Below are 12,066 nucleotides of genomic sequence, written 5' to 3'. Positions count from 1 at the left end.
TTTTTCCCAGTAAAAGTAGGTCTTAGACAAGGATGTGTGATGTCACCGTGGTTGTTTAATATATTTATAGATGGGGTTGTAAGAGAAGTAAATGCGAGGGTCTTGGCAAGAGGCGTGGAGTTAAAAGATAAAGAATCACACACAAAGTGGGAGTTGTCACAGCTGCTCTTTGCTGATGATACTGTGCTCTTGGGAGATTCTGAAGAGAAGCTGCAGAGATTGGTGGATGAATTTGGTAGGGTGTGCAAAAGAAGAGAATTAAAGGTGAATACAGGAAAGAGTAAAGTTATGAGGATAACAAAAAGATTAGGTGATGAAAGATTGAATATCAGATTGGAGGGAGAGAGTATGGAGGAGGTGAACGTATTCAGATATTTGGGAGTGGACGTGTCAGCGGATGGGTCTATGAAAGATGAGGTGAATCATAGAATTGATGAGGGAAAAAGAGTGAGTGGTGCACTTAGGAGTCTGTGGAGACAAAGAACTTTGTCCTTGGAGGCAAAGAGGGGAATGTATGAGAGTATAGTTTTACCAACGCTCTTATATGGGTGTGAAGCGTGGGTGATGAATGTTGCAGCGAGGAGAAGGCTGGAGGCAGTGGAGATGTCATGTCTGAGGGCAATGTGTGGTGTGAATATAATGCAGAGAATTCGTAGTTTGGAAGTTAGGAGGAGGTGCGGGATTACCAAAACTGTTGTCCAGAGGGCTGAGGAAGGGTTGTTGAGGTGGTTCGGACATGTAGAGAGAATGGAGCGAAACAGAATGACTTCAAGAGTGTATCAGTCTGTAGTGGAAGGAAGGCGGGGTAGGGGTCGGCCTAGGAAGGGTTGGAGGGAGGGGGTAAAGGAGGTTTTGTGTGCGAGGGGCTTGGACTTCCAGCAGGCATGCGTGAGCGTGTTTGATAGGAGTGAATGGAGACAAATGGTTTTTAATACTTGACGTGCTGTTGGAGTGTGAGCAAAGTAACATTTATGAAGGGATTCAGGGAAACCGGCAGGCCGGACTTGAGTCCTGGAGATGGGAAGTACAGTGCCTGCACTCTGAAGGAGGGGTGTTAATGTTGCAGTTTAAAAACTGTAGTGTAAAGCACCCTTCTGGCAAGACAGTGATGGAGTGAATGATGGTGAAAGTTTTTCTTTTTCGGGCCACCCTGCCTTGGTGGTAATCGGCCAGTGTGATAATAAAAAAAATAATAAAATATATATATATAAATATATATATATATATATATATATATACATATATATATATATATATATATATATATATATATATATATATAACAACACTGTAACTAGCCGAGGACACGAACCCATGTCGTTTTGGCCCGGTTCATGGTGAACGAAAATCACATGATGCTCTAACCCACAATACCACCCAATCCTACAAAGATCACGCACCCAGCAGAGCTAGGTTTTTTTTTTTTACCGTGATCCAAGGACATACGATGGTGTGGGTGCCTCAGAGCTAATTTCATTCTACTCCCCGTTAGGTGTACTAGCCTCCACAAGCAGTATAAATATTATTGTAACCACGGACGAGTGATATTTAATCAACAACAACACTGCGAATAGCCGAGGACTTGAACCCACGTCGTTTTGTCCCGCCTCATGGTAAGCAAAAATCACACGACGCTCTAACTCTAAATACCACTAGTTCGTGGTTACAATAATATATATTCACTGCTTGTGGAGGCTAATATACCAGACGGGGAGTAGAATGAAATTAGCTCTGAGGCACCCACACCATCGTATGTCCTCGGATCACGATAAAACACCTAGCTCTGCTGGGTGCGTGATCTCTGTAGGATTGAGTGGTCCTGTGGGTTGGAGTATCATGTGATTTTCGCTCACCATGAGGCGGACAACATGGGTTCGAATCCTCGGCTAGTCGCAGTATTGTTATTGATTAAATGCCACTAGTTCGTGGTTACAATAATATATATATTGCTTGTGGAAGTTAGTACACCAAACTGAGAGTAGAATGATCCAGCTGGAGGAAAGTAATTAATGAATTAGAGATTAATATCATTAAATTTAAACAAGTTTGGAACTCAGGATAAAAAGTTTGAACCTAGACCAGGATGGTAGGTATTACGATCGTCAGGAAAGAGGATACGTGTTTCCTGACGACCGACTTAGTCATGTGATTCACGAAATCGTAATGACACGATTGCAAAGAAACCATACCACGGGTGGGGATAGAACCCGCGGTCGGAGTCTCAAAACTCCAGACCGTCGCGTTAGCCACTGGACCAGCTAGCCACAATAAGATTCGTCCAACTAGGTATATTTCTACACCATAGGAAGGTTAGCACAGGCACCTCTGTGACCACAAATGCGAGTTTTTACAGACGAATCTCCAGCTAGCGTGGCCGTGACGAACTCTAGCTCAAGTCCCCTCAAAGCCGTTGACATGACTTGCATTTGTGGTCACAGTGGTGCCTGCACTAACCTTCCTATGGTGTAGAAATATACCTAGTTGGACGAATCTTATTGTGGCTAGCTGGTCTAGTGGCTAACGCGACGGTCTGGAGTTCCGAAACTCTGATCGCGGGTTCTATACCCACCCGTGGTAAGGTTAGTCTTATGATGACCCACAACTGGAGTTTTTGGTCATCTGACTGAGCTCTTCCACTGGCTTACACGTCTACCCCTTTAAAAATTATGGTTTTTGATTATAAGCAATTATGACGTTCACCGAATGTGGGTTTATGATGTACAGAGACTTCAGAACTATCAACATTAACTGTACTTACTGTATCGAAGAATGAAATGTTTTAATTCTAGAAGTCAGAGGACATTACTGCCATTTGTCACGTTCAAGAGTTTGTTAACCTATGTTGGTAGAAATAACAGGGTGGTGGGCGGGATGGTGGGCGGGATGGTGGGCGGGATGGTGGGCGGGATGGTGGGCGGGATGGTGGGCGGGATGGTGGGCGGGATGGTGGGAGGGATAGTGAGCGGGGTGGTGGGCAAGATGGTGGGAGGGTTGGTGAACGGGATGGTGGGCGGGATGGTGGGAGGATTCGTGGGAGGGGTAGTGAACGGGATGGTGGGCGGGATGGTGGGAGGGATAGTGGGCGGGGTGGTGGGCGGGATGGTGGGAGGGTTGGTGAATGGGATGGTGGGCGGGATGGTGGGAGGGTTCGTGGGAGGGATAGTGAACGGGATGGTGGGCGGGATGGTGGGAGGGATAGTGGGCGGGGTGGTGGGCGGGATGGTGGGAGGGATGGTGAACGGGATGGTGGGCGGGATGGTGGGAGGGTTCGTGGGAGGGATAGTGAACGGGATGGTGGGCGGGATGGTGGGAGGGATAGTGGGCGGGGTGGTGGGCGGGATGGTGGGAGGGTTTGTGAACGGGATGGTGGGCGGGATGGTGGGAGGGATGGTGGGAGGGTTCGTGGGAGGGATAGTGAACGGGATGGTGGGTGGGATGGTGGGAGGGATAGTGAACGGGATGGTGGGCGGGATGGTGGGCGGGATGGTGGGCGGGATGGTGGGCGGGATAGTGAACGGGATGTTGGGCGGGATGGTGAACGAGATGGTGAACGGGATGGTGGGCGGGATGGTGGGCGGGATGGTGGGCGGGATAGTGAACGGGATGGTGGGCGGGATGGTGAACGAGATGGTGAACGGGATGGTGGGCGGGATGGTGGGCAGGATGGTGAACGAGATGGTGAACGGGATGGTGGGCGGGATGGTGGGCGGGATGGCGTTATATGTCCCAGATAACATCAATTGCTATATCAAAACAAGTATCAAAATCGATAGATTATACACAGATTCTGTGTGAGTAGAATTTCCAGGTTTCTTCTTCCTGGGAATGTACAGTAAATTGAATATTTTTGTGTTGTGAGTTTAGACAGTAGAAGTCCAGAAGGCGAATACCTTCTCATTCCTAGATATATTAATTACAAAATAATGTCCATAGTTTTGAGATTTCTGTATCACAAATATACAGGGTCTAAAGCCAGCAACGAATAACAAAATACCTGTCATCCGTGGACTGCTTACGGAGTCGAATGCAATGTTCGCGGCTTTCACAGAGACCCATATAAAGAATCACTTGGACAACGAAATATGGATCCCAGGTTACAACCTATACAGATGTGACAGAGGGAACAGGCAAAAGGATGGGGGATGGGGGGGGGGGGTTGGCCTGCATATCACAGAGTCCCTTATTTGTTCAGAACTTCTAAATTCTTCAAATTATGTAGTTGAAGTTTTAGCAGTAAAGATCGAGAACCAAAACCTGGACATTGTGGTTGTATACAAGCCTCCGGATGCAACGTCCCAACAATTCCAGGAACAGCTTTTGAAAATTGACCAATGTCTGGAAAATCTTCCAGCTCCTGCCCCCAACATCTTGCATTTCAACCTAAGGCACCTAAAATGGAGGAATGTAACAAATAATGTTGTAGCAGAGATAACACCAGGAGGCAGCTCAGATGAAAACTCGCACACACACGAGCTTTTAAATCTCTGCGCCAAATTCACCTTAAACCAGCAAATAATAGAGCCTACAAGATTGGAGAATGATGATCTGATACTAAATGTCATCATATCAAAAACAATATACACAGATCACAATATAACAGAGGTCCAGATATACATGTGCAGAGCCCCAGACAGACAAAGTATGATCAGTCACGAGTGAGCCTTCAAGTAAACCAAGTCTTAAATGATATAAACTGGGAAGACAGACTTAGCAACACGGATCCTACCCTATGTCTAGAACAAATTAACTCTGTGAAACTTGAGGTATACTCAAGGCATATTTCCTTAAGGAAAAGGAGAAGATGTAAACTAGAAAGAGAAAGGCGCTCCCTATACAGGCGAAGGCAAAGAATAACAGAGCGGCTACAAGAGGGCAATATATCTGCAATACGTAGGGAGACACTGGTCAGAGAAATAGCAAACATCGAACTAAAGCTATAGGAATCTTATGGGAGTCAGGAATCGCGGGAAGAACTAAAAACCATAAATGAAATTGAAAGAAACCCGAAGTATTTCTTTTCTTATGCCAAATCGAAGTCGAGAACAACATCCAGTATTGGGCCCCTACTTAAACAAGATGGGTCCTACACAGATGACAGCAAGGAAATGAGTGAGCTACTCAAGTCCCAATATGACTCGGTTTTTAGCGAGCCGCTAACCGGACTAAGAGTCGAAGACCTAATTGAATTTTTTATGAGAGACACAAAATTTGGTAGACACACACCTATCTGATCTTATCCTGACGCCAAATGACTTCGAAAAGACGATAAATGACATACCCATGCACTCTGCCCCAGGCCCAGACGCATGGAACTCCGTGTTCATCAAGAACTGCAAGAAGCCCCTATCACGTGCTTTTAACATCTTGTGGAGAGAGAGCATGGACACTGGGGTCGTCCCACAGTTACTAAAAACAACAGACATAGCCCCACTCCACAAAGGGGACAGTAAAGCAATAGCAAAGAACTACAGACGCCCCATATCATAAAAACTTTGAAAGGGTTCGAAGAAGCAAGATCACCACCCGTCTAGATACCCATCAATTACACAACCCAGGGCAACATGGGTTTAGAGCAGGTCGCTCCTGTCTGTCCCAACTACTGGACTACTACGACAATGTCCTGGATGCTCTAGAAGACAAACAGAATACAGATGTAATGTACACAGACTTTGCAAAAGCATTTGATAAGTGTGACCATGGTGTAATAGCGCACAAAATGCGTGATAAAGGAATAACAGGAAAAGTCGGTAGATGGATCTATAATTTCCTCACAAATAGAACACAAAGAGCAGTAGTCAACAGAGTAAAGTCTGAGGCGGCTACGGTGAAAAGCTCTGTCCCACAAGGCACAGTACTCGCTCCCATCTTGTTCCTCATCCTCATATCGGACATAGACATGGATGTCAGCCACAGCACCGTGTCTTCCTTTGCAGATGACACCCAAATTTGCATGACAGTGTCCTCCATTGCAGACACTGCAAGACTTCAGGCGGACATCAACCAAATCTATAAATGGGCCGCATAAAACAATATGAAGTTCAACGATGAGAAATTTCAATTACTCCGATATGGAAAACGTGAGGAAATTTAAGCTTCATCAGAGTGTAAAACAAGTTCCAGCCACACAATAGAGCAAACAACTAATGTGAAAAACCTGGGAGTGATTATGTCAGAGGATCTCACCTTCAAGGACCATAACATTGTATCAATCACATCTGCTAGAAAAATGACAGGATGGATAATGAGAACCTTCAAAACTAGGGATGCCAAGCCCATGATGACACTCTTTATGATGACACTCATGATTACATACACCTGGAAAATCCTAGAGGGACTAGTTCCAAAGTTGCATATGAAATTCATTCCCTGTGAAAGCAAAAGACTCGGCAGATGGTGCAACATCCCCCCAGTGAAAAGCACGATAAGAGACAACACAATAAGTGTCAGGGGCCCAAGACTGTTCAACTGCCTCCCAGTATACATCATGTGGAATACCAATAGGTCCCTGGCTGTCTTCAAGCAGGCACTGGACAGGCACCTAAAGTCAGTACTTGACCAGGGAGGCTGGTTGAATAGGCCCTGATCCACCATGAGGCCTGGTTACAGACAAGGCAGCGCGGGGCGTTGACCTCCAAAACTCTCTCCACGTATACTAAACTATCATCCTGCCTTCGTTTAAGGATGGAGTTGCTAGTTAACATTATCTTTAATCTACCTAATATTAACCTATATTAAGATCTAAGACTACATTGTTAATTCTGATATTAGTTTCTAACAATTTAAACCTACCTAATTCATTCATAAATGTGAAACTGTCAATTAGTATTTCTAATCTTATAATTTCCAAGTTGGTATGTGTTGTTTGGGTGGATGTTAAGGGCCCCAGCGACTGCTGCATCATCTTATTTACAAACGAATCCAATCGGTGGAATTTCTTGGATTCAATAAATTTGAACATGAATCTAATTTATATAACCCTAAATTATTATTCATATTAAAATCAATACTATTTTTTATGAATCTTGATTCAGTTGTATTTCTCTCAAACATAGATCTGCTTGATACAACTTTCTCAGTCTTTTCAAAATGAATTGGACGGTTAAAAAATCTCTCATATGAATAAACAGAGCATTAGACTCTTGGACAGTTCTAATGTTATTGCAATCTTAGTCCAAAACGTTTTCCAGTTTGACCGTGGTAATCTTTATCACATTTTATACAGGGAATCTTTTATACACAACCATCAACATTTTTCGTTTTAAGAAATAGTTAATGATCTAAAATACCCAAAATACTTAATTGATAAATCCCTTAAAATTGATAGAAATATGTTTTAAAATTCATAAAAGGACAGACAGCCATATTCATCCGTGAATATGTTAGTTCTCCCTTACCATGAAAATCTTGATATATCTCCTCTGCTAAGAATTTTAAAATCAAAGTTGAAATTAAAAATCTTGACACAGTATAAAAAAAAAAAATCTAAAAAAAAGATACCCCAAAAATGTACCTGTCACAGTAGTAACAGCAGCTACTGTACCTGCAGGCAGCGTTACTGTACCTATAAACAGCAGCTACTGTACCTGCAGGCAGCGTTACTGTACCTATAAACAGCAGCTACTGTACCTGCAGGCAGCGTTACTGTACCTATAAACAGCAGCTACTGTACCTGCAGGCAGCGTTACTGTACCTATAAACAGCAGCTACTGTACCTGTAGGCAGCATTACTGTACCTATAAACAGCAGCTACTGTACCTGTAGGCAGCATTACTGTACCTATAAACAGCAGCTACTGTACCTGTAGGCATTACTGTACCTATAAACAGCAGCTACTGTACCTGTCACAGTAGTAACAGTAGCTACTGTACCTGTCACAGTAGTAACAGCAGCTACTGTACGTGTAAACAGCAGTTACTGTTCCCGTAACAGCAGTAACAGCAGCTGTTGTATCTTACAGCTGGTACCATCCACCACCAAGAAGTCACTGGGATGGGTAGTAGCAGTCAACCCTCTTGGACAGATGTTAGCAGCACCTGCCCTGGGCCTCTGGGCCAACAAGACCGGTTCCATCAGGTGAGATTCGGCCTCAGGACCAAAAACTTCACTGACTGTGTCATCGTAACACTAGCTACAGCTTGGTACAATATAATAATAATAATAATAATAATAATAATAATAATAATAATAATAATAATAATAATAATAATAATAATAATAATAATATTAATAATAATAATAATAATAATAATAATAATAATAATAATAATAATAATAACGTTCATTACCAGGGCTGTCAGTATAACATCAGTAGTGATGTTCATGGTAGGGAACATCATGTACGCTCTCCTGGCTGTCTTCAAGAATACGGGAGAGATGGGACCATACTACGCCATGATGGTCTCCAGGTTCATCTTGGGTGTCAGTTCAGGCAAGTGTTAGTGCCACAGGGAAGTGCCAGGTGCTACAGGCAAGTGTTAGTGCCACAGGGAAGTGCCAGGTGCTACAGGCAAGTGTTAGTGGCACAGGAAAGTGCCAGGTGCTACAGGCAAGTGTTAGTGCCACAGGAAAGTACCAGGTGCTACAGGCAAGTGTTAGTGCCACAGGGAAGTGCCAGGTGCTACAGGCAAGTGTTAGTGCTACAGGCAAGTGCTCAGATCAGTCAGGCTGTAGTGGCCATGTGGTGGCCATGTGGGAGCCATGTGAAGGCCATGTGAGAGCCATATAAGGGCCGTGTGCGGGCCAGCGGAGTTAAACCAGAGGTTGAGCTCTATCTCTGGGCCGTGGTGGGTCAGTTGCCATTCATTCATTCCTTCCTCACCTACCTTCCTTCCTTTATTACCATTCCCTATTCCTACTACCTTCCATTCCATTCATTGGCTTCCATTCCTTCCAGCCTTCCTACCTACCTTCCATTCATTCCCATTCCATTCCCTACCTCACCATTCCATTTCCATTTCCATTCCATGCCTTCTTCATTCATTCCTTTCATTCCATTCCATTCCATTCCTTCATTACTATTATTCCATTCCTTTCTTTATTCATTCCTTATTCCATTCATTCCATTCATTACTATTTATTTCCATTTTTCCTTCCTTCATATTACCTTACCATTCCATTTACCATTTCATGCCTTATTCCATTCCATCTTTTATTCCTGCCTTCCTTCTACCTTTCCTTATATTCCATTCCATAACCATTCCATTCCACCATTCCCTATTCCATTCCATTCCATTCCTACCTTCCTTCCTTCCATTCATTCCTGTGACCTTATTCATTCCATTCCATTCCATATATTCCTACCTTATTCATTCCATAACTTATTCATTCATTCCATATTCATTCCCATTGCCTATTCATTCATTCCACTCTATATCATTCTGTTTCATTCCATTGGCCTCTTTATTCACATTATCATTCCATTCCATCTATTCCTATATTCATTTCCATTCCAATTCCATTCATTCTATTCATTCATTCCATTCGACCTTATTTCCATTCCATAACTATTCCATTCCATTCTATATATTCCATTCATTCATTCCATCTTTATTCCATTCATTCTTGCCTGTTCCAACATTCCATTACCACTTGCCATTCATACCTTCCATAATTTCCTGTATTCCATTCTATATTTCATTCCATTCCATTCCTACCATTCGACTTCATTCCATTCCATTCCATTCCTCTTATTTGCATATTCCATTTCCTACTTCTCATTCATTCCATTCGACTCTGTATTCCATTCATTCCTGATTAACACTTCATATTCCATTTCTACATTCTATTCCTCATTATTCCTACAACCATTCCATTCACACATTCCTTTATTCATTCCATTCCTGCATATTCTATTCCATTCCTCAACCATTTTATTCCATTCCATTCCAAAGTCCTCCTTGTATTCCTCCTTATTCATTCCTCATTATTCCTGCATTTATTCATTCACATTCATTCCATTCCATTCACCCTGCATTTCATTTCCATTTACATTCCTTCCTACCTCATCATGTCATTCCATTCATTTCATTTCCTCACATACATTCATTCCATTGTTTCCATTCATTCCATTCCATTCCATTCCATTCCATTCCTGTATTCCTTTATTCCATTCATGCCATGACTTCCATTCATTCATTCTTATATTATTTCCATTCCATTCCTGATATATTCCATTCATTCACATTATTAACCAGTACCACAATTCCATTCCATACTTATTCCTACTTATTCCACCATTCCTACTTATTCCATTCATTCCATTCCTACATTCATTCCATTCATTTCCCATTCCATTCCACCTTCCATGATTCCATATTCCATTTACTTCTTATACTTATTCCATTCCATTTATTCCAATCCTACTATTCTACCTTCCATTCCTATATTCCATGCCATTCCATTCCTGCCACCTTCCTACCCATTCCTATTCCTATAACATTCTCATTTCATTCCTCATATTCCATTCATTCACCTCTTATTCATTCCTCTATTCCATTCCTTCACATTCATTCCTGCATTCCATTCATTCTATTCCTGCCATTCCATTCCACTTAGCATGCATTCCCTATTCTACCATTCCTACCTTCCTTGCCCTCCACTTTCCTTCCCTTCACCTTCCTTGCTGACCTTCCTTCAGCTATTCCATTCCATTCCATTCTATTCACTTATTCCTTCCTATATTCATTCCTACCTTTCCATTCATTCCTGCCCATATTCCATTCCATTGCCTACCTCTAAGCCTTCATTCCTACCATTCGGCCCTATTCCATTCCCTGCCATTCTTCCATTTTCCATTCCTTATTATTCCTGCCATTTCCTACCCATTCATTCCCTACCTTATTCCTATCTTTTCCATTCCTACCTTCCATTCCCATATTCCACCTTCCTTTCCTTCCTTCACTACCTTTTAACCTTCTTACCTGCCTTCCTACATTGCATTTCATTCCTGTACCTTCCTTCCCACACCTTTATTCACCTACCTTCCTTCCCTGCCTTATTCCTGCCTATTCCTGCCTTATTTCCTTTGCCTACCACGTTTCCTACTAACCAGAAGGATTGAGCACCTTATGGAGCCTGCCAACAGGGACTCTTTTATTGAGAAACGTTTCGCCACCACAGTGGCTTCATCAGTCAATACAAAGAGAGAGGGAAGGCGTAAGGAGAGGAGATATAGAGGTAATCAGTCCCTCAACCAACCCCAAGGGTTGATGTGTTCAGTCCATCGAATCTTGTGAGAATGTACCAAGCACAGGGCCGTAGGACGTGAAGCATATACTGCTTAGGTGAGGGTGAGGTGAAGAAGGAGGGCGGAGGCGGGGTCATAGTGGTACCTACCATCCGCCACTGGTCGAAGTAGGTCTTTCGTCCAGAAACGTTGAAGCAGGGAATTACTGCAGCACTTGTTCCCGGCAGGCCAGGGACTGGAGGCCTACTTCGACAGTGGAATTAGCGCCCTGACCCCGCCCTCCGCCTACTCACCTCACCTCCTACCCCGGCTATAACCCATCCTACAACATGCTGTGCATTCTACAGGTGGATGAGGCTGAGCCAATCCTCAGGTTGAGAACTGATTACCTCATACTCCTCCTCATTACGCCTTCCTCATTGTAACTTGAACTGAGCTCACTATGTGTTCAGCGTTTCATACAAGGCCCATATGCTGCATATGTCTCAATATTCAACTTATCAGTTTTTCCAAATACCATTTCATCACCACCTTACCTTCCACCTACCTTCCTACCATTCGTTGCCATTCCTTGCCTAGCCTTACCTTCCTGACCTTCCTTCCCTGCCATTCCGACCTATTCCTTATACCTTCCTTACCTTCCTACCACACCTTCCTTCCTACCCTTCCTACCTTCCTGCATTCCTCACCTTATTCCTACCTTCCATTCCTCACCATTCCTACCTTCCACTTGCCTTCCTTCCACCTTCCTCTACTACCTTCATTCCTACCTGTTCCCTACCTTCCTGCCTTATTCCTCCTTTTCCATTCCATTCGTTCCTTCTTATTCCTGCAGCTATATGATTCATTCCTCTGACATTCCATTCCTGCCATTTCCATTC

General features: G+C 43.3%; 1 protein-coding gene across 6 annotated transcripts in view; it reads left to right on the top strand.

Annotated features, from left to right (window-relative positions):
- The window catches only part of LOC128697053 (major facilitator superfamily domain-containing protein 8), a 90,757-nt gene that overhangs the window by 47,788 nt on the left and 30,903 nt on the right, over window positions 1-12,066 (top strand). For all 6 annotated transcript variants that reach the window (XM_070095307.1, XM_070095305.1, XM_070095306.1 and 3 more), the window contains 2 exons: window positions 7,958-8,073; window positions 8,289-8,428. In XM_070095307.1, coding sequence (XP_069951408.1) covers window positions 7,958-8,073; window positions 8,289-8,428 — 256 coding nt within the window. The remainder of the gene's footprint in view (window positions 1-7,957; window positions 8,074-8,288; window positions 8,429-12,066) is intronic.

Source organism: Cherax quadricarinatus, chromosome 49 (genome assembly GCF_038502225.1).
Source record: "Cherax quadricarinatus isolate ZL_2023a chromosome 49, ASM3850222v1, whole genome shotgun sequence".
Taxonomy (NCBI): Eukaryota; Metazoa; Arthropoda; class Malacostraca; order Decapoda; family Parastacidae; genus Cherax; species Cherax quadricarinatus.
Note: the sequence above shows the minus strand (reverse complement) of the source record. Positions and strands in the feature narration are given on the sequence as shown.